This window comes from Biomphalaria glabrata, chromosome 18 (genome assembly GCF_947242115.1).
Source record: "Biomphalaria glabrata chromosome 18, xgBioGlab47.1, whole genome shotgun sequence".
Classification (NCBI taxonomy): domain Eukaryota; kingdom Metazoa; phylum Mollusca; class Gastropoda; family Planorbidae; genus Biomphalaria; species Biomphalaria glabrata.
Window position 1 is genome coordinate 2,567,140 of NC_074728.1, and position 24,021 is coordinate 2,591,160.

At 37.8% G+C, this 24,021-nt stretch overlaps 2 protein-coding genes across 3 annotated transcripts; both read right to left on the reverse strand.

Annotated features, from left to right (window-relative positions):
- Positions 1 to 1,238: 1,238 nt before the first annotated feature.
- On the reverse strand, positions 1,239 to 2,249 carry LOC106078271 (probable G-protein coupled receptor B0563.6). The gene has a single exon (XM_013239116.2). It carries the CDS (start codon positions 2,247 to 2,249, stop codon positions 1,239 to 1,241), a length of 1,011 nt encoding a protein of 336 aa, XP_013094570.2.
- A 4,457-nt stretch (positions 2,250 to 6,706) lies between these two features.
- LOC106078272 (uncharacterized) lies at positions 6,707 to 24,012 on the reverse strand. 2 transcript variants are annotated; one of them, XM_056017773.1, is made up of 8 exons: positions 23,851 to 24,012; positions 18,728 to 18,847; positions 16,339 to 16,459; positions 15,706 to 15,762; positions 13,879 to 14,228; positions 10,354 to 10,458; positions 9,531 to 9,585; positions 6,707 to 7,300 (listed from the first exon to the last, which is right to left on the reverse strand). In XM_056017773.1, the coding sequence occupies exons 2-8, from the start codon at positions 18,836 to 18,838 to the stop codon at positions 7,155 to 7,157; spliced, it is 945 nt and encodes a 314-aa protein (XP_055873748.1). In that variant the 5' UTR covers positions 18,839 to 18,847; positions 23,851 to 24,012; the 3' UTR covers positions 6,707 to 7,154. The 2 variants fall into 2 exon arrangements, with proteins under 2 accessions (XP_055873748.1, XP_055873747.1); XM_056017772.1 differs by having other exon boundaries at positions 10,348 to 10,458; positions 23,851 to 24,009.
- Between the last annotated feature and the right edge of the window lie 9 nt (positions 24,013 to 24,021).

Sequence of the window (24,021 nt, forward strand, 5' to 3'; positions counted from 1 at the left end):
GAGCTATATAATAATCGCAAAAGCTCTGACACACTCACTCACCTATAACTAATTCTTCCACCTTCGACGTTCGAAAAAAAAAAATTCAACCTGTTATTAATTACCTTGAGCCAATAGCAACTAAACCATTTGCACATTGATGCCGCAGCAATTAAATTTAAAAAAAAACAACACAAGAAAAGCAAAAAAAAAAACCAACTTTAAAAATTATTATATTAATTGTAATTGTATCGATAGTTTAGATCAGTTACTTGGCTGTATATACGATTGACCTAGACGATTACCTGTGCGATTAGAAATATTTTTACCTATTGGTTTTGTTTAGGTTTTAGCTTTCTCAATGCACTATGATCCTATCACTTGTCTGGACCAGTTGTGAAAGGGGGAGGGAAGAAGGAGGTATCTTGGTGAATGTTTACATGATCTTACTTTTAAATGCATAAAAAAATGTTTATTCAGGGCTGGGTCCTCAAGGGGACTAATTCAACTTATACCACCACATCTGTCCATTACGATTTCTTTCCCTTGTTCAAGATACAAAACAAAAATAATTAATTACCAATAGTTAATTAATTAATTGATTATTTTTTTCCCATTGATTCTTGTGTTGTCAGGTAACAGAAATAATTGTAGCTTCATCCGAGAATGGGTGTGGGGGAAATGACGTCTACAACCTTTTTACCAGACGGAGTGTTGATATAAGCTTTGAAGTGAGGAATTTTTATTCATAATTTGAACTCAATATCAGAAGAGTTGTGAGAGAGTTTAAAATAAAGTGAACCATTTCGGAACACCAAACATTGTAAATGCAACTACCATCCCCTTCATCTCTTCCCCCCCCCCAACTCTGTCAACGCAAGATCTGTTGACCGTCTTTCTCCATTCCTCTCTGTCTTTTGTCTTGGATCGAATCTCGTTCAATGACAGGCCCGTCCATTCTTTTATGTTGTCTTCCCATCGCTTTCTCTGTCTGCTTCTTCTTCTTTTTCCTGGTACTGTTCCCTGAAATAAGATCTCACACACACACACATATCCAGTAACGACATTGGATATATTTTTTTTTCAATATAAATTTGGTTTCAATAATTATAAAATAAAGACTAAAAGATTTTTTGACGAAAGTTTATTTTGTATAGGTTTAATTGGGGACGTTGACATCTTACGTTAAACGCGCTGGATGACGCCAACCCTAGCCGATTCCACGATTCCTCCACAAGGCATGCTCAGTAGGTACGCAGCTAAGTTTCCCAGCGAACTATCTTCAGGAAGATCTGTAAAAAACGCTTGTTGCAGACGAGATAGATGGACAGGCTGCTGGAGCCGTTGATGATGTATACCAAGTAGTAGAAGGCGTTACGTGTGTAAGACTCTACGTAGTTTTCCGATGGAAACAAGTAAATGATCATGGACCCACAGGCGTGGGCTGCAATGAATACCACTGAGGTCGCCATCAAGGTCCTGGTGGTACGCGTTGACCAAGTAATCGGCTTCAACGACTTGGTCAGTTTCTGCCTCTTTCTCAGCGTGACCTTCACCTTGATAAACACGGCCAGCGTCCCTAAGGTGACCAAGATCAGAGGAATCCACGAATCAAGGCTGTCAACTACATAGTAGTTGAATACGTCGATAATTTCTTGGTTGGTGAAATAAAATTTACCGTGCACTACGGCCATCCAGTTTACGCTTGGGGACAGTTTCTGTTGCCTGACATCGTAGATGGAATTGAAGGCGAAGTTCCACGGCAGCCAGAACAGAAAGGAGAATAGAACACAGACTGTGGTTGTTAGTCGGGTGACAATTTTTTTAAAAGTCAGTGGCATGAACACGGCCAGAAGTCTTTCAACCGTGACAAACACTTGAATAAACGGATTCACGTAAATTCCCCAGAATCCGAAAAATGTGAACACAAGTGAAGAAATGGTCAAGAAATAGTTGACTGCGTCGTGGTACTGGAACCCGCACAGCATTGGCACGATTTTGTCCGGCCCGAAGTAAAGTATGGGCAGTGCGTAGTCTATGGTCAGCATTAAGCACATGATGTCCGCGACGACCAGGCCGAAGAGAAGGATGTTGGAAGGCTTGTGAATACCGCTGTGTTTCAGGATGGCCAAACTCATGATGTTTCCACAAAGGCCGAAGAGTGACAGGACCGGGTTGACGTAGCACTCCATGACTTGGAAAGTTAAAAAGATTTGAAACGAGTTGGCCCTGACCGAACACACGAAGTAGGACATGGGCGTGGTGGCCATCGTGGTGGACGTTTTGACCAGCGTGAGTGCACTAGCGGAAGAGCTAAATAACAGTGAGTAATTCGTGGAGTTATGACCCATGGTAAAAGTCTCACTCTCTTTTATTTTGTGGTCGAGTGGTTAGGTGCCGATAGGCTAATGTAGGTTCAAATCCTGATGACCAGACTATTTTACTCCTAATGTGAGTTCTAGTGGAATTCTTCCAGCACTAAATGAATTCCTAGCCGTTGTGCTGATCACTTATTATCTTCGTTGTCCGTTGGCCTGAAAAAAACAACAAAAAAATAAAATATCTACTCAGCAGACATGGATTCTAAATTTCATACTTTTTTTTTAAACTCTTGGCGTTAACATTTAGTTAAAACTATAATACTTTAATTTATCTTTATGTATGGTCTCCATAAGACGCAAAGCGACAATGATTCATTTATAGAAAAATATTCCCATTTTAGATCTTGTCCTCTATAGGGCATATGTTGTAAAAGTCATCTGTTTGGCCCACAGTTCACGAGGGTGTCATGTGGCCAGCACATCGACCAACCACATTTACTTTTCCCTAACTAATGTCAGGTACCCATAACAGTTAGGTCTTCTCCAGGATTTGAACCCAGGAAGCCTAGCGTTTACCACTCAGCCACCACGACTCATAGAAATGATATAAGAACTTGACATTAGTTATGGTCGGGAAGATGTCGACCAAACACCAGCTCCTCCCTCTGCGGATAAAGTTGGGAATCAGTATCGTCTCAGGCTCTACCAGGGTCTTGCTACGTTGTTTTTTTTTAAAACTACATAAGATTCACCTTATAGTCCTCCCCTAGTCTTTCAAATGTTTGGTTATAATCGTAGAGCAGCGAAGGTTTAGTTTAGATTTAGAGTTTTCTGTTTCCTAGGTGGGTAGCCCGCCAAGTCTAACAAGCCATTCCAGCGTAAAGTTTACAGATTTAGACGCCAGTTGCTCTCTTATGCCCCCTTTCAGTGATAACAGTTTCCGCCGGACTCAATATCTGAGTCACGCGAGAAGACCAAAGGTTGGACTGGTTGTGACAAGGCTGTTTGAGACACCTGCCATTGAAATCATTGTATAGGTAATTATGGAGTGTTTATATCCGTTGCCGCTCCCGTCATTAAGAAACTTACCGAGATAATGTAAATTATATAACTCTGTTAAAAGACATGATTGTATACACACATCGTCATCTACGGACATAAAACAGAGTTTAAAAGACAAACTAATCTTAACAAGTTTTGAACAGGTAAGTCTTAAATGTATGCTCTTGAATATAGCCTAGAGAAATGATTGTAAAAATAAATAGATAAATAATGTGTTGTTCTGAGGTTTGAACATAATGATATTACTTTGTATTTAACAAGAGAAGAATTGGCTTCTTGTAAATAATTCATGATAATGTGGTAATGTTACATTGGCATGATGATAAACAAGACTTCAACTTTTCATCAAAAAATAAGAGCCAATGTAAACAAGCATCGATTTATATAACAGTTTCTGTCTAGTCACAACGATTTTGCACACACACACACACACATATATACTTAGACACACACATACATCAAAACGGAAGATGTTCAGAATAGCTTAGAAAAACACGTGCGAGTCTTAAACCATATAAACGTATTTGAGTTGAGTTGGTAAAATACAAACTAAGCCAATTACATCAATAAAATTACAGAGTTTTCCACTTTTGAAACGCAATAAAAAACTGCCCATTTTAACACAGTTCTTTGCGCTTGCTTGACTTCTGAAAATAGAAACGATTGGCCGACATTTTACACTACGAATTCTTTGGAGTCAAACAAGTGAACACTGTAATTTGCTGATAGAAATTTTCAAAGCTGATTTTCATTCTAACTGCACTAGCAATTTCTTAACCACTTTTTATTTCAAATTTAAATGTTTTAATTGTATAATGACTTACAAAATATTTGATTGTATTGGCAGAAGAAATATATTACGTTGTGGTAAATTACTTTGACAATAAATGACATCATGACGTCATCACGCACGTAATCTTCTTGTTTGTAAATCTAAAGTACAATTATTACATTATAATTTCATTTTTAATTTTCAAAGTTGACAGTCATTCCAGGGTAAGGGGAGATGACTAAAAAGAAATGTCAAAATAAATTGGCTTCACTTGGTATGTCATTGTTTTTTTAGCATAAAATATAGCTTCACTGCTTACAGGATACCGGCTGCTTTAAACTGGGCATAAAGAACTAACTTCACTGCGGACAGGCTACCGACTGCTTTAAACTGAGCATAAAGAACTTGCTTGACTGCGGACAGGCCTCCGGTTGCTTTAAACTGAGCATAAGAAACTAGCTTGACTGCACAGGCTACGAGCTGCTTTAAACTGAGCATAAATAACTAGCTTGACTGCTGACAGGCTTCCGACTGCTTTAAACTGAGCATAAATAACTAGCTTGGCTGCTGACAGGCTTCCGACTGCTTTAAACTGAGCATAAATAACTAGCTTGGCTGCTGACAGGCTTCCGACTGCTTTAAACTGAGCATAAATAACTAGCTTGACTGCTGACAGGCTTCCGACTGCTTTAAACTGAGCATAAGAAACTAGCTTGACTGCACAGGCTACGAGCTGCTTTAAACTGAGCATAAGAAACTAGCTTGACTGCACAGGCTACGAGCTGCTTTAAACTGAGCATAAGAAACTAGCTTGACTGCACAGGCTACGAGCTGCTTTAAACTGAGCATAAGAAACTAGCTTGACTGCTGACAGGCTTCCGACTGCTTTAAACTGAGCATAAATAACTAGCTTGGCTGCGAACAGGCTACGGGATGCTTTCAACAGGGCATAAAGAACTTGCTTGACTGCGGACAGGCCTCCGGTTGCTTTAAACTGAGCATACGAAACTAGCTTGACTGCACAGGCTACGAGCTGCTTTAAACTGAGCATAAATAACTAGCTTGACTGCGAACAGGCTACGGGATGCTTTCAACAGGGCATGAAGAATTAGCTTGACTGCTGACAGGCTTCCGACTGCTTTAAACTGAGCATAAATAACTAGCTTGACTGCGGACAGGCCTCCGGTTGCTTTAAACTGAGCATAAGAAACTAGCTTGACTGCACAGGCTTCCGACTGCTTTAAACTGAGCATAAATAACTAGCTTGACTGCCGACAGGCTAGGGGATGCTTTCAACTGGGGATGAAGAACTCGCTTGACTGCGGACAGGATACCAACTTCATTACATTGCGTAAAAATAAAGATTGTTGTCCTACGCGTATTCACGTGTCGATCCAGTCAAGCACAAGGGAAGAAGGGGCACTTGTACGAATTTATCCTAGAAAATGGAATAAGAAATGTGCCTTTATTGCTATATAATATATCTGTGATTGAACAGTTTCTAAAAAAAAACTGATAAATATTGTAAAGATAACCGTGTTTCTTTCAAGCGGGGTTCGAACTAATGAAAAAATAACAGACAAGATTTATTTTTAAAGTCAAACAATTTTATTAGTGCATAACTTGAGAAAGATGTCTGTACAAGTTCAATAACTCTAGTGTCTAGTTTCAACAATTTGGACGTCAAAATACAAAACTCTATCACGTCATTAAAAATCTGTTTCAAATAGAATACTAGAGAAATATAAATATGATTTATACATTCTGAAAACATGTTTACTAATTTACTGCAGCTAGGTTATTTGATCGGCGTTGGAATGTTTTGTATTTCCCGAGGGCCCAATGGCAGGCGGAATTCTATTCCCTTATCCCCACCCCCCACCCCCCATCTCCACAAAATATAAAGAACCAGAGCACATTAAGGGATGAAAGCAACAGTATACAAAAGCATTAATAATGATCATAACAAAAAATAATACCAATAACAATAATTAAGTGTGTAATCTATTTGTTTTTGGATCAGGGTAAACTTTCTTAATTCTAAAATTATGTTGAAGTATTGTATACGATTATCTTGTACATGCACTTATCTTGTATATGCACGTATAAATCTAAGTATTTGATATACTGGTATTGTATTCTTCCTGTGAGTATTTAAATCTTACATTTCACAATATGTGGCAATATATAAAACTATTCTGTTGCAGCGTCTAGATGTGGCTATATATAGCCTATAACTATTCTGTTGCAGCGTCTAGATGTGGCTATATATATATAACTATTCTGTTGCAGCGTCTAGATGTGGCTATATATATAACTATTCTGTTGCAGCGTCTAGATGTGGCTATATATATATATAACTATTCTGTTGCAGCGTCTAGACGTGGCTATATATATATAACTATTCTGTTGCAGCGTCTAGATGTGGCTATATATATATATAACTATTCTGTTGCAAGGTCTAGATGTGGCTATATATATATAACTATTCTGTTGCAGCGTCTAGATGTGGCTATATATATATAACTATTCTGTTGCAGCGTCTAGATGTGGCTATATATATATATAACTATTCTGTTGCAGCGTCTAGATGTGGCTATATATATAACTATTCTGTTGCAGCATCTAGATGTGGCTATATATATATAACTATTCTGTTGCAGCATCTAGATGTGGCTATATATATATAACTATTCTGTTGCAGCGTCTAGATGTGGCTATATATATAACTATTCTGTTGCAGCGTCTAGATGTGGCTATATATATATATAACTATTCTGTTTCAGCGTCTAGATGTGGCTCTATATATAATTATTCTGTTGCAGTGTCTAGATGTAAGCCTGATGAAATAATCAGTTTTCAATCAGTCTTCGCGTAAGAATTGCTACAAAAGTTCGTATTTCTTTTTTTTTTTGTTCCAAGGTAGCTACGTTCCATTGTCACATCCAACAGGAAGAACTGTAACAGCATCTGGGCTAATCTTTCGTCAACTCAATATTTGTGTGTGATCGTCGTTGGCATCAGCAGTGGCGGTGGTGATGCCGGCGGTGGTGATGATCGTGGTGGAACGGGTGAGGAGGAGGTGGGGGCATGAAGGGCGGGGGCATGTGTGGATGAGGGGGCCAAGTCTCAGCGATCTTTGTACTCAGGGCATCATGCGCACTCTCTGAAAGAGGAAAAGGGGGTAAATTAGTTATATATAAACCAAAGTCGAATGTCGTCAATAGTGGCGGAGCTAGGGTGGGTGGAGGGGTGGTCCAAATATGACTATCCTCCCGTGCCCTTACGTAAGGGGGAACCCCCAAAATGAGTGTCCATAATTTTGTTTTTTTTACATTAAATATTAAGTCAGCTTAATTTTATTTTGCTATTCACGTTGTTATGTAAATTAGTGACCATGCTGCATGTATCCCATAGTTAGACTTATATTTATTATCTATATTTATCTCATGTCATAATGTCAAATGTTAAAATATTAGGCCCCCCCCCACCCCGTGGCCCCCAAATCCCTTGCTGCGCCACTGGTGGCCGAATTAAAGTCTTATTTAAAGAAGAAATCACCGATTTCTATTTACAACGTACAGACCCAAAATGGCTTCCTATTAAAGGTATTTTCTTGTCGTTTCATTTAGAGTTTTCAGAGTGTTGTGTATTAACATTTTATAACGTATAACGTGAATAGAGCCCTACATGTATATTGAAACCCAAATATAGAAACTAAAGCAAGTCAGTAAAGTACCCTTTTCAGACCTTGCGATCTATGGTTGTCACAGTCTCTCTTCGTTTCTCACTGTTTCTCTCTCTTCCTTCATCACTGTTTCTCTCATTTACCTCCTCACTTTTTCTGTCTCTTCCTCGCTGTTTCTCAACTTTCTAACTGTTTCTATCCTTCATCACTGTTTCTCTCTCTCTCTCTTCTTTCCTCAACGTTTCTTTCTCATCTTTTCACACTGTTTCTCTCTTTCCTCACTGTCTTTCTTCCTTCCTCAATGTCTCTCTTCCTTCCTCGCTACTTCTCTCGCTCTCTATGTCTTCCTCACTGTTTCTCTCTTTTCATTCCTCACCGTTTCTCTCCTTCCTCATTGTTTCTCTCTTTTCTTTCCTCACTGTTTCTCTCTTTTCCTTCCTCACTGTTTCTCTCCTTCCTCACTGTTTCTCTCTTTTCCTTCCTCACTGTTTCTCTCCTTCCTCACTGTTTTTCTCTTTTCCTTCCTCACTGTTTCTCTCCTTCCTTATTGTTTGTCTTTCTTTACCTTCCTCACTGTTTCTCTCCTTCTTCACTGTTTCTCTCTTTTCCTTCCTCACTGTTTCTCTCCTTCCTTATTGTTTCTCTCTCTTTTCCTTCCTCACTGTTTCTCTCCTTCCTTATTGTTTCTCTCTCTTTTCCTTCCTCACTGTTTTTCTCCTTCCTCACTGTTTCTCTCCTTCCTCACTGTTTCTCTCTTTTCCTTCCTTAATGTTTCTCTCTTTCCTTCCTCACTGTTTCTCCCCTTCCTCACTGTTTCTCTCTTTTCCTTCCTTACTGTTTCTCTCCTTCCTCACTGTTTCTCTCTTTGCCTTCCTCACTGTTTCTCTTTTTCCTCACTGTTTCTCTCTTTTCCTTCCTTAATGTTTCTCTCTCTCTTTCCTTCCTCACTGTTTCTCTCCTTCCTCACTGTTTCTCTCTTTTCCTTCGTTACTGTTTCTCTCCTTCCTATCTGTTTCTCTCTTTTCCTTCCTTACTGTTTCTCTCCTTCCTCACTGTTTCTCTCTTTTCCTTCCTTACTGTTTCTCTCCTTCCTCACTGTTTCTCTCCTTTCTCGCTATTTCCCCCATCTTCCTCACTGTTTCTTTCTCCGCATTCCTCGTTTTTTTTCTCACTCTATCCCTCTCTTTCAGCTTCTTTGTTTTCATTGTTCTGCTTTTTCATTGTGCCCCTTCTACCCTCTGTTTCAATCTCTTTGCCTCTTCTTCTCGTGCTCGCTCTCCCTGACTCTCTCCCTGCCTCTCTCTCTCTGCTTCTTCTTCTCGTGCACGCTCTCCCTAACTCTCTCCCTGCCTCTCTCTCTCTGCTTCTTCTTCTCGTGCACGCTCTCCCTAACCCTCTCCCTGCCTCTCTCTCTCTGCTTCTTCTTCTCTTGCACGCTCTCCCTAACTCTCTCTCTCTCTCTCTGCCTCTCTCTCAATACATCTCTCCTTTATACAAGCTTTTGTTTTTTAAAGAAAGTAAAAGTTTTCCTTTCAGACCTTGCGATCTATGTGGCCTACGGTTAACGAGGGTGGCATGTGGCCAGCACAACGACTTAATGCTTTTAATCCCTCCCCCTCTCCCAACCAATGTCAGGTATTCATTAAAGCTGTGTGAATTCATAAATAACTTTTTTTTTTTGGACTGGGTTTTTCTCTTACAGACTTACTTAATTCTGACACACTTCTCGAGACTGTGTCGAAGTCTGTCTTCAGTTGATCGAACTGTTTAGAAAATCAAAAACAAAAATCTGTTTTAATAGTCTTTAATACAGAAAGCAGCAGTTCTATATTTACACTGCAATAGCAAAGAAATGGTTAAAACAACAAAGCTTATCTAAGGGAAATAACTCCACCCTAACAACTATCTATCTTTATAATGTAGAGACTATTTCACTTATTTGATATCAAACAAAATAATTAATTACCAATAATTAATTGACTAACTGGTTAATTTGTTAATTGATTCATGTTTTGTTAGGTACAATAAATACTTGTTCAAAGTATATACTTGATCCCGAGAATGGATGTGGGAGAAATAGCGTTAACAATTACCTAAGGGGACTAAACACATTAAATTTAGCCATACCTGTGACTATTGAGGATTTAATTTCCCTTCTTGGTATCAAACAAAATAATTAATCACCAGTTATTAATTCACTAATTGATTATTTTTTTTTAAATTGACTTCTGACGTGATTACGCCAATGAATAATTGTGCAAAGTTACTATTCGATTCGAGATTGGGTGTGGTAGAAATAACGTGTACAGACATTTTATCAGACAGACAGACAGAAAGTTGGATAAACAAATAGACAGAGCGAGTTGGTATAGGGCCTTAAAGCATTGCAAAAAAGTTTGAATTTGATCCGAGAATGGGTGTGGGAGAAATAGTGTGTACAATCTATTACTAGATAGAAAGAAAGATAGATAGACAGACAGTGTGAGTTGATATAAGTTATACTTTGTAAAATAAAAAAAAACAACCTTCACTTGATTTTGACAATCCTCTTTTTGTCCCAGTTTCAGATTCAAACAGTTTTTTAAATGTTCTAACGAAGTAATTTTCTTGAGCATCAGCTGATTCAGGAGTGTGTACTGAAACAAAAAAAAATATCTTTATGCTAAGATAACGTAAGCATCTTACTTATTTTTAAAGGATATATCTGTTTTGAAGGCTACAATTTTGAGTAGAATATAAGAAATTCATACATCGTACTAGATCGAAATATGCCATAAAAAGTAAATAAAAGGTAAATTGTCAAGACGAGGCTTGAGTGGCCAACACAGTGCATTGGTGACTTCTGAACTTTTGATGGAAGGGCCAGTGGTTTTAAAAGAAAGTGTTTGTGTGTGCAGCAGTTTCAGCAGTTATATGTACAGAAGTAATGCGATTGAGCTAGCCATGTCTTGGGGGTAGGAGGAGGTGTAATTGTAAAGCTTTAATTTACATTATAACGTACTAAACCAGAACTACTGGCCAGAATTGAATTGTCCACGGCACTCTATTGTCTCATTGAATTGTCCACGGCACTTTATTGTCTCAGATGAAAGCATCAAACCTGAACTAGCTAGAATTCCACAATTCCACAGCAGCACTTGCAAAACTTAAACTGAGCTAAATAGACACGGAAATAGCATAAGCCCCCAAAAATATAGGGTCTACTGATGCACTCTCTGGTCACGTCCATATTCTTATATGCTTGCGAATCTTGGACACTGACTGCTGATGTCAAAAAGATTGATCTTGCAATGGTATTAAGATGCTACAGAAAGATCCTAGGTGTGACAAGAGGGACAATAAGGGTAGCTACTTTTTTTTCAATAAGAAAATTAAGAGTTAGTCCCCCTTAATACATTATTTAAGTGCCTCTTAACTGAATACAATGGTCACTTACTCTTGAGTCTTTGAGCTGACCAGTGTACATTATTGTTTAACTAAATCTCCATAATGTTTATATGATAGTTTCGTTGTTATGCTCTGACTGTGGTACTCAAGAGGAGTGTGCCTCTGGGAATGTATTTTCCTATAGCGAGCTAAGTAGATTTTATTTCTTTGTTGTCAATAAGTAGGTTTATGTAAATATTGTATGTCTACTTATTCACTTATCCATTCCCGTATGTATTTTGTTTCTATAAAGACCAGATTTTGGTCGTATAGTATTTAAAAGACAAACATTTGTCTTGATACGCGACAGTTGTGTTTCTCATGGATGACGGTCATTCGATTGTTAGGACCTGTATTATATTATTGTAAGCCATCGTTTTGTTTTTGAGATGGCGGTTCTTTGATTATTTTGAACTGAAACTGTCCTACTATTTTGATTTTTTAAAAATTATTTGACTTTCTTTTTTTTTTGGCCTTTATGTCAGTTTTCTTTTAATGATCTTTTTCTTTTGTTCCTAAATAAACTCTTTATTAGTTGTAACTCATATCTCCTTGTTATGACTTGTATGTCTCAGTAAGTTCTATATCTAGAGGTTATAATGAATAGCCTAGGTAGTATAATTTGGGACCGTGAAGTACCACTGGACTTTCAATTTACTTATGATTCCCACTACTTTCAATCTACATATAATTCCCACGTACTACTTTCAATGTACGTATGATTCCCACTACTTTCAATTTACTGATGATTGCCCCTACTTTCAATTTACTTATGATTCCCACTACTTTCAATTTACTTATAATTCCCACGTACTACTTTCAATGTACGTATGATTCCCACTACTTTCAATTTACGTATGATTTCCACTACTTTCAATTTACGTATGGTTTCCACTACTTTCAATTTACGTATGATTTCCACTACTTTCAATTTACGTATGGTTTCCACTACTTATAATTTACGTACAATTCACACTATTTGGACTTTTTTATGTACAATAGTTTTAATTCACTTAGGTCACAATCATGTTTAATTGTTTCAATTTACTTATATTTATACAAAAAGAAATAGGAAAGGCTTCTGCAGCAATGGCCAAACTCTACAAGCGCGTGTGGAAAATAGCAAATTGACCTCGGCAACCAAAATCCTAGTCTAAAATGCCTGCATTATGAGCACACTTCTTTATGGCAGTGAGAGCTGGGCAACTTACATGCGTCAAGAACACAGATTGAATAGCTTCCACCTACGCTGCCTGCGACGCATAATGTGCATCTCCTGGAGGGATCATGTCTCCAACCAGGAAGTTCTGAAACGGGCCAATATGCACAGCATCTATGCTTTTCTTACACAGAGAAGACTACGCTGGCTCGGTCATGTCACTCGCATGCCAGATGGAAGAATCCCTAAAGACATCCTATACGCTAAGCTTGCAGAGGGAGTCAGACCCAAGGGCCGCCCAAGACTAACCTACAAAATGTCTGTAAGCGAGACATGAGAGCCACGGGCATCGATCAAAGAATGTGTGAGGAGATAGCCCAAGACCGGACAGCATGAGATAGACTGTACGTGCTGGAACTTCGCCGAGTGCAATAGAAAGGAAGCTGCATCAGTCAAGAGAAGGAAGAAGAAAGCTACCCTGTCAACTAGCCCTAAGTCAGATGCATACACATGCAGGAACAAAGGCAAACTCTGCCGTTCCAGTATTGGCTTGATCAGTCACATCAGATTCTGCCCATTCTCAAGACGTAACCAAAGCCATTGTCTCACCTGGGCGCATCCATTGTCTTCCAAAACACAAGGAGCCATATACATATATATTTATACTAGTTTCAATTTACTTCTAATAAATACTAGTTTTAATTTACTTCTAATTTATACTAGTTTCAATTTACTTCTAATAAATACTAGTTTTAATTTACTTCTAATTTATACTAGTTTCAATTTATTTGTAATTTATAGTTTTAATCTACTTCTAATCTATACTAGTTAGCTAGTTATATTTTACAATTGTCGCAATTTACCAACCGAAGATCAACGCTTATCAGAAAGACAAAAAGAAAACAAATAGATCCTCGGCGGACAATGACTTCGTCTGTATTAGTTGTAACAAAATATGCAGCAGGGCCGGCCTTGGATATTCGGAGGCCCTAGGCGAAGTGAATTTGGTGGCCCCAAATGAAATTTGAAAAAAAACAAAAAAAAAAAACAAGAAACACCGAAAAAATAAAATTAGGCCTATGCAATTACTTAAAAACCTGCCCTGTGTCTATATATAAATCAATAAAATAGCTGAAATTTTCGTGCTCTATATACCGCTCGCATTGTCGCAAGGTTCGCAATATCTGTCTCAATATTTTTTTTAAAATTATTTCTGAGACCCCACAGATTGGAGGCCCTAGGCGGCTGCCTAGTTTTCCTATGCCTTAGACCGGCCCTGTTTGAAGGTCGCAATTGGGTTAGCGTAGACATGTGATTGTGAAACACTGCACTCATCTTTGATCTTAAATCTCTAAGACATTATCGTTAGGAATTTATATACAAAAATATAATATATACTTGAAACTATGTGAAATGACTACATTGAACACATCAACACAATATGAAACATCAAAGTATCTTTTTTTTTTACCTTAGTTTCTAGATTCGTCAGCTTTGTCCAATGGTCTTGACCATCTTTGAGTTCTTTACATTTATATTGCGAAAAATCTGATTCAAGTCTTTCCAACTGGCTACTCAACTGAGTGTTTTGACGCTGGAGCGTATCTTCTAAATTCTGCAGATTGCTTGAAAGTTTTTGATCGGTCGTAGTTATGAGCAGTTCCATGGCTTTTAAATCCTTGTTTTGTTTTGCTTGGTTTTCCGAGTCACTATTTTCATTTTCTCGTCTGATAGTACCTGTTTTGATTGCTGTCCTGATTGACGACACGATTTCTTCTAAACTTTCAACCCTTGATTGTAAATTCACAAAATTTTTGTAGTCTGAAATATTTCAAGGATTTAAAAAATTTAAGCAAATTGTAGGTCATTTTTCAGGACAAATTGTCGACTCTAAAGATTGTCAAGAATGATATGGGAAAATATCCCTCTTGCCAACTATTTTATACAAAAGCTATATGAGACTAAGCTTAGAGGAACCCGAAAGCTGGAGGGTGAATCCTGGACGCTGATCTCAAACATGTCTCTACCGACTATAAATTCAACAGTAGGCTATATCGCTGAGAAAAGAATTACTAGTTTGTTGGCCACATGGGGAAAACTCTTGTTTGACCGTTATAATTTTTCAAAGTAAAAATAAATAAGTGTAAATTTGGCTAGAGAACTAGATTTAGATCTAGATCAAACATCGGTTTTGAATTACTATCGCTTTCTTTAAAGAACTATCGTTTTCGGGAATTTCCGAATGTAAGGCATTATTGATTCAAGAGATCAATAAGTTAAATAAATTTTCAAGAAATGTGTGCACACCGTCTTTAAAGGCTAGATCTAAAGGCCTATTATTGAAATATTATAAAGTGTAGTAGAGCTATACATTCGCTTAACCAGGAGTCTTTCTTGGAGGATTGGGGAGGGTGGTGTTAAAAAAAGGCTCCATTTATTTTTAATTTAAAACTCATTAGTTATTAAGAGGAAAACAATCTCTCTCTTATAACTTGTATGTTTTTAACTTTATGTTTTTCTCTTATTATCTGTTATTATAATATTTGCGACCCTCGAGGCAGATCATGTACTGGTCTTTGTTTCTTTGGCCGATTGTTAACGAGGGTGTCAAGAGGCCAGCACAACGACCAACTGCTTTTGACTTTCCAAACTAATGTTTGGTAACAATAAGAGTTGATTGGGGCGTCCGAAATTCAAATTCGAAATTATAAGCCAAGCGCTTTGCAACTCAGTCATCACCCTTCCTCGTTATATGCGAAATCTACACAAAGTACACACAGCTACTATATTGCTAGTCCATATTCGAACCTGTGAGTGTGACTAAATATGCCTCGGCAAAAGTGGCTAAGACGGATTTTGTGAGTCAGTTACAGAGATCGGATCACAAACAAAGAAATCCTATGCCGAACTGGGAGACGACCATTTAATGAGATTGTGACAGAGCGTCGCATAAGTTCCGACAGAATGAATGACAGAATGAATGACGCACACCAAGAGTTGCTATGACATGGAGGACAACACGAGGAAAGCGCAAACATGGACGTCCTCGTATAACTTGGCACCACACTTTCATGGGGGACCTCAGAACAGTGGCACCAGGTGGGAAGAAGCTTTAGACGTTGCCAGTGGCAGATCTTAATGGAGACAGCTTGCCGCCCAATGCGCCGAACGGCGAGGAATGATCTAATTCTAAGTTAGAGTTTTAATTGCATACATGCAAACAATTAGGTCTTGTAAATTTAAATTGTTAGAAAAACATTGTATACATTTTTAAAAACGATTATTCTTCTATATTTACTTGTTTTGTCTGACAGTGTCTCAGCTGCATTCCTTGAACTGTTTGGTTCTTGGTTATCTTTGAGAAAAGGTAACAAGAAAAAATTAGTTTTCAGAAATAATATGCTTCGAGATAAAGACCTATAAGAAATCATAAATAAATATTACAAAAAAAAAAAATCCCTTTCATTGCGTAAAATCGAAAACACACGCACACAATGACGGCAATTGAGACTGCACAATAATAATATTAAGCTTGTTAGTACTCTGTTACCAGATATCTCATCATCTTATTCAACATTAGTTAATTAAGAGACATTTAAAATTTAGTTTGAGATTGTAAGGTCCCCTAATTAACGAAATCTTGCATTGCATACATACAGATCCACTTAGCAATATCATTCAGTGGTTTTATTGAAGCCTTCGAGGGTGGGTAGAGGCCACAGAAAACAATACAAATAAAAACACTTGTCCATCTACCTCAATTCGGCCCTGGCTATCGTGCATCATTAATTGAGTCGTTTGAGAGTTGCTCTTCCTCCACAGATTTCAGGACATGTGATATATTATAATAATACTATATATAGACAGTAAATCAAAGTGCCCTGACATTTAGTCATAAATAAACACCTTATTACTTTAGGGCTTCACATACTTGACAGAGTTGCCTGTTTGTCTGTTATAAAAATAACTGCCCTCTGTGCCAGCTGCGCTATTTCCACAAATGTTGTGCTCGGTGTGGAGTTGTGTATCCAAGTCTCAATCTCATGAATGATCTATAAAGAAAGTAGGCATAAAATATCTAACGTTGAGATATGTTCGTATTAACTATTCACACGTAGACTAAGAATACACTTAATAACGGAAAGCATAACCTCCTTATAAACGTTTCAGAAAAGCTTTAGTGAGAAAATATAAAAGGAAACGTCTGAGTCCTACTTCTGACACCCGAACATTATTACTATTATTATCACTGCTTTTGTATAGCACTACTTTCATGCGAAAGGCTAAAATACTACTATAGCATGCTCTGTACTGTCTGGTGTTCTATACTATTAAAGTATGTTCAGCGCACACTAGTCCAAACTTTTTTTTGATTATGTGAGGGATGTGTGGGGAATATATGTGGGGGATATGTGGGGAATATATGTGAAGGATATATGTGGGGAATATATGTGGGGGATATGTGGGAAATATATGTGGGGAACATATGTGGGGATATATGTGGGGATATGTGGGAAATATATGTGGGGGATATGTGGGGAACATATATGGAGGATATGTGGGGAATATATGTGGGGGATATGTGGGAAATATATGTGGGGAATATAAGTGTGGGGGGAATATATGTGGGGGATATGTGGGGAAGGGGTATCTGAAAGAAGCAGCTTCCATAATGCCTTTAGATACTTAGCAAACACAACTCAGATCAAAGTTAAAATCTCTTTATCGAGATTCGAACTGAAACCCCGTAATTATGCATCCAAGTGGTTTATACCAATCAGTTAGACATATTTAAAAAAAAAGTAATGTTCCCTTTCCAGACCCTGCGTTCTATAGGGCATATGTTGTATGGGTCATCTGTTTCTGTGACCCACGGTTAACTAGGGTGTCATGTGGCCAGCACAACGACCAACCGCCTTTACTTTCTCCAACTAAATCATGTTCCCATTCGAGCTGTGTGGACTCATTGGCACCCAAAGATCCCGAAATTAAAAAAAAAAACAGTATTCACCAGGATTCACCAGGATTCGAACCAGGGGCTTACAGTTCGGAAGCCAAGCGCCCTGCCGCTCAGCCACCGCGCCTCCGTTAGACATGTTGTAATTGGTTTTTTACGTCACAATTCTCTAAGTGCCTCTTAATGCTACCTCAGCAATAAGGGAATTAGAATATAATGCTACCTCAGCAATAAGGGAATTAGAATATAATGCTACCTCAGCAATAAGGGAATTAGAATATAATGCTACCTCAGCAATAAGGGAATTAGAATATAGATGATTGCAATTATACTTATTGATTGAGCAATCAGAACTATTTGTTTTACAAAGGTTATATTAACTCGCTCTGTCTGTCTGTCTGCTAAAAAGTTTGTACACGTTATTTCTTCCACACCCAATCTCGAATCAGGCTGAAATTTGCACAATTATTTCTTTTCCTGACAAAACAAAAATTAGTTTTAAAGAAATAACCAATTACTTTATTGACTATTTTTAATCAATTATTTTATTTTGTATCGGGAAAGAAACTGTACGAAACTTGAATTAGTTCCCATTATACTTTATAGAAAAACTAGTTCGCCGCTATAAAACCTTCTATTTTCATATGCATAAGCGCTTCCCTGGCACAGTGGTTAGTGTGTTGGCTTGAGCCCTCGAGTTCGAATTCAGGGCTTTCAAGAATTTTTTTAATTAATGCTTTTAAAAAGCGATCACGGTAACATTCAGTCAGATTGCCCATCCTCTCTCCCCAATCACTTTTCCAATTGGTTCAGAAAAGTGATAAAATCGTATCGTATTAAGAAAGCTTAAAGCATAAAATTGCGCTAAACAAAAACAATCGGTAAAAATATTTCTAATCGCACAGATTTATTAGGCCTTTTGTTAGTTTAGCTATATTACAAATGTTATTACATGACTGTTGCTAATTAATTGATACAACTACGCTTAATATAATCTTTGTTGTCTGTTTGTTTTTTTAAGTATTGTTATATTTTTTGTCTTTTTTTTATAATTATGTTGATGAACGCATTTATTAAAAATTTTAATCAAGACGAAAGCTTCGCATAGGAGCAAAAACGCTCACAAAATATCTTGAGGAAGAAACTTAACTCTTCCGTAGTCTACATACATACGCAGGCACAGACAAACACACACATACATACAATGTCTTATATCCTGTTTAAGTTAAGTACCCTCCTTTTAGACATTGAACTCTACAGGTCATCTGTTTCTATGGCCAACGGTTAATGAGGGTGCCATGTGGCTAGCACAACGACCAACCCCATTTACTTTCCCCAACTCTATTTAATACGAGTAACCTACCTTGTTGGTATAGTCCGCGAGTCCAGACGTCCAGTCACTCTGTGCTTGTCTTAGGAAACTTATCTGCTGTGCCATGTATTGGCACTGTGCTTCTTTACTGTCTAAAGACATCTTTATGCACTTAAATAAAACCAAAAAATATTATGATCAGGAAATAATATAACTAGTTATAAGAAGTGGGATAAAATCAGTACACTATCAGTAGTAGGCCTAGTATAATGTTCAAAACCTTTGTAAGTTTTATTTTAATCAAAGACGGTGTACAATTAAAAACTGATCGTGCATGCTCGCATATTTGAGACAGTGAGTTATGATTCACGAGGTCCTACTGGTGTAAACCAATGAGCAATTGTAAATGATGCATGTATAAGTTGTACTTGATGCATTTCCAAAGTACCTTGATAATCCTAGATGCTTGTGTATCTTGTAATGTGTATTACTGATGCGAATTGTATTACTAAGACACATTATCACGTCACATCAATTATTACACAACGAACAGGATCCATGCACAGTAATTAAGTTCACTCGAGATGAAAAAGAATAACGAATTTTAATGCAGAATGGGCCACAGTCGAGTCAGTCACTAGACCGATGTTATCCCTTCCAGAGCCTAGCGGTAACTGTCCTGAAAGTCTACAATACCAATGTCTAACACAATGCCTATGTTGTCACTAAAAAATGTCGCGTTCAAAGTCAGTCTACTAATGTAAGTTCCCAAACTAAACAAAGTGTCTAACACAATCTACCAACCTCACCTTCACACATCCCTTAGCCTGTACGACCGTTGGGGCACCACACAAGATCTGTTGACCGTCTTTCTCCATTCCTCTCTGTCTTTTGGCTTGGATAAGAATTTCTTTCAACGACAGGCCTGTCCATTCTTTTGTGTTGTCTTCCCATCGTTTTTTTTTAGCCTGCCTCTTCTTTTTCCTGGTACTGTTCACTGCAGGAAAGTCTTTGCGAGCCCTGAGAACCTTGTGATATGGCTTAAGAGTTTAAATTTGTGTCCAATCGCTGTATAAATGGCAATGGCAATGTCTTCGATTCAGAAAGATTAAGGATGAGTCCAGTGTTTCACATGACTATGCAGACCCTGTTTCGACCTGAATATTTTCCCGCAACTCGTGCACATAAAGCCGATATCCGCTGGCGGTCTATTTTAGTTTTCTTTCCGTCTTCTGTGCCTGTCTTGAATTAGGGCTTTCCTTTGAGTCTCAAATATGTGTTCATCAGCCTTTGTGATAGCCTCTTCAACTGTCTTTTTTCAAAGGCCATCTGCTGCCAGCTGTATCAATCCTGTCTTTAATCTCATCATTTGTGATGCGGTCTTTGTAAGTGATACCTAGGATTCTTCTGTAGCATCTTAGGTCCATTGCTAGGATCCTTCTGTAGCATCTTAGGTCCATTGCTAGGATTCTTCTGTAGCATCTTTGGTCCATTGCTAGGATCCTTCTGTAGCATCTTAGGTCCATTGCTAGGATCCTTCTGTAGCATCTTAGGTCCATTACTAGGATTCTTCTGTAGCATCTTAGGTCCATTGCTAGGATCCTTCTGTAGCATCTTAGGTCCGTTGCTAGGATCCTTCTGTAGCATCTTAGGTCCATTGCTAGGATCCTTCTGTAGCATCTTAGGTCCATTGCTAGGATCCTTCTGTAGCATCTTAGGTCCATTGCTAGGATCCTTCTGTAGCATCTTAGGTCCATTGCTAGGATCCTTCTGTAGCATCTTAGGTCCATTGCTAGGATCCTTCTGTAGCATCTTAGGTCCATTGATAGGATACTTCTGTAGCATCTTAGGTCCATTGCTAGGATCCTTCTGTAGCATCTTATGTCCACTGCTAGGATCCTTCTGTAGCATCTTAGGTCCATTGCTAGGATCCTTCTGTAGCATCTTAGGTCCATTGCTAGGATCCTTCTGTAGCATCTTAGGTCCATTGCTAGGATCATCCTCTCTCAACAGAGATTTCTCATCATGGTTTTATGTTAACGTGACGGAAATTGACTTTTTTTTTAACTCTTTCACTCCGTAATTATTTACCACATTCTGGTGGAATCAACGCTGGTATCGTCAGTTAGGAGAGAAAGGGTTAAGCACAAGCACTAAATACTTTTCTCAGAGAAGTGTCGTCAAAAACAAAAATATAGATTTACCTTTCATTAGGTGTGATGTGTTGGTTTAAGGAAGTGCCTTTTACGTCGGTCATACCTAAATCAAGGCGCCACTTGATTTCATTATCCAAATTAACGTTCTTTTGTAGGGTAGAGTATTTTTCTTGTAAAATATTATATCTGTAACTGTAAAAAGTGTGTGTGTGTGTGTGAGAGAGAGAGAGAGAGAGAGAGAGAGAGAGAGAGAGAGAAAGAAATATAGTACATATTTATGCCAAAGTAGTTTTTCTGTTATTTAAAGTTTTACTGACGGTAACAACATCAATTATCGAGCTTTGAAACAATGCAGTTTTTTTTTTTATGGGAAACCTAAGAATTTTTTAAAGGTTATGTAAGGTACAAAAAATAATAGAATTTAAGAATTTTTATTACTCGTCTAAAATGCTTTAGAAAGTTATTTAGGTTTTTGAGTTTGTACATAAAATCAATATTTATTAGTATAAATAAGTGCATAGGACATTTTCATAAAGAACTATAAATAGCTACCTTCCCGTGTACAACAGGAAGAAAGAGTTGATAAGTTATTTTAGCCATTTGATAAATTTTCGTACAACTTTTTAACCTTATAGAATAGAAATGTGTAAGATATTCCGATTGTAACACACACTTAATTTCAACTTAAGGAAATATTATTCTCTATGACTACAAAATTGCTTAAAACAACAATTGGGCAATGAAACTAGGAGATTCTCACGAAAAACTACATAATCAGAAGGAATTAAACAGGGGCGTGGCTAGGAATTTTCCATAGTTTGGGGGCTCGGGGGGGACTTGACCTCTCTGGGGGGGGGGGGGGCTGCATTTTGCGTAATATTTAATTCTTAATGTAAAAAACACTCAAATTCTCCCCCCTCCCTCCTCCCCCCAACCCTAGCTACGCCACTGGATATATGCCAACTCAATCAAAAAAGAATCTTATTTTATATTAGTTATCCATTTGTTCTGAACTATGTTTCAAGCCGTAGAGTGAGAGTCTAATATCTCTCCTGTACATTGAATTGATTGTCAGCTACATATGGAAGAGCTTTTAGACATTTTGATAGTGCTTTGCTAGAAATTGCACTAGTATCCAACACATAAAAAAAAAAAAAAAAAAAAAAACACTTCCATCATTTTGTACACAGGATACACCGAAAAAACGAAATATTTATAGTTTTTTTTTTTCCGCCATTTATGAAAGTCCCCAATAGAAAAAGCATAAGTGCTAACCGTTTAATGCAGTGATGCCCAAAATACGGCCCGCGGGCCAGATCCGGCCCGCGACCTGATTCCATCCGGCCCGCCGAAAAGTCGACATAAAGTGCAGAAATGTATCTTGACCTACACTCTGGCCCTCACTTTTTATCTGATTGGTTGCTATCATGTCATTTGTTGTTTTATGAAATGGGACTCTGTATGTAAAATCTACCAGAAAAAGTGAACTTCTCTTTTTTTTTTTTTTTTGAAACATGATAATAAGCTTACATATTTGTTTTATACAGAAAGTTTAGCTATTTAAAAACACACCATAAAATCGGCATTGTGAAACAAATATTCCGGCATTCTTGTTAAAAAAAGGGATAAACTTCAAATGTGCTATTAATGAATGTAAGTACTAGATACACTGGTTTCTAATCAAATACTTTCAGGTCAATTTCATTTCTTTTTTTACTTTTTGTGGCCCGCGACGCGAGTGTCGGAAATAAAATGGCCCGCAGGTCGAATTAGGTTGGGCATCACTGGTTTAATGCATTAGTATATGTAGGGAATCTTAGGTTGAGGCTGAGAGAAAGACACATTTCGAAAGCTAAAGAAACACAACTGTGTCTTGTATGCTCAGAAAGGGCAAGAGATGAAAACCCCATGCTGTGCATATATCAGTAGGTACACTTCTAGAGTCGCACATCCTCGATTAAGACTAGATGTAATTAAAACGGTGTTATTAAATGAGTGTCTTATGTGTTTCTATGGTGAAAGTGAGAAGAGGTTAGCGGTGTGAATGATGCAAGATAATCGGGCATTGTCGTCAGCTGTCTTTGGTTGAACACACGCATCGAGAATGCCAGAGTGAAAGGTCGTGTTTTTTGTTGTGAGGTTGAGTTTGCTCAAACTACCTTTTTATATTATCCCTAAAGCCTACTACATTTATTGTATTTCATCTCAAGTTGAATTTTTGTCTATATTGTAATAAAAGATTTAAAGTTTATATTTACTATTATTCACAAAGACGTAACTCAAGTTATTTCAAGTTTTACAAGTTTAAATATAATACGCCTACATGGGTTTACATGCACACTGAGCCTGCAGCACTTCAAATCAACGACCGTCTACAACAGTTTTTGCCGAAAAATTGGATGGAAGTGTCACAGAGTAGACCTGTTGTGGAGAAGTTTGATTACAGACCTGTGACGTGGCAACGAGCTATTGGTCTCCACTGCCCACTGGCTGGTACGTCGCAGGGCAGTGTTCGATCAGATAACGGTCAGATAACGAATGGTCTTGGTTTGATACACTACTGTTCGCGGCATCTGATCGAGAGAGACGAGACTTAAACGAGAACATTGATTGTCAAAGCGCCCGCACAGAGCATCAACAGAGAATGCTGACAATGCCCTTCAAAGCTGCATACTATAAAAAGAGGCCAGAACAAGACTCTAGCCCCAAGGCCCTACTATAGAAGAAAAGCTATACGGAGAACTGCCTGATATGGAGACCACAGCGCAGTAATTAATTGACTAATTGGTTATTTTTCTTTTAAATTGATTCCTATCTTTTCTATGTGAATGAATACTTGTCTAAAGTCTCATCTGGATCTGAGTATGTGTGTGACTAAATAACGTGTAAGCCTACAACCTTTTACCAGACAGACAGACAGACAGAATGAGGTGATAGGCCTATAGGTTTGTAAAAAAAAAAATCAGATACATTCTTTATTGCAAAAAAGTTTTTTCATAATATTTTTTTCCCACTTACTTGAACGATACAGATCTAACAGCAAATCGCAAATCAATGGAGCCACACGAAACAGACGTGTACATACTAACACGACTTTCTATAAGTTTATCCTTTGCTGGTATGTCACAACACACTGAAAGTTCTATTGGATACACACGACCTGCTCCAGTGACCCAATACACGTAATGC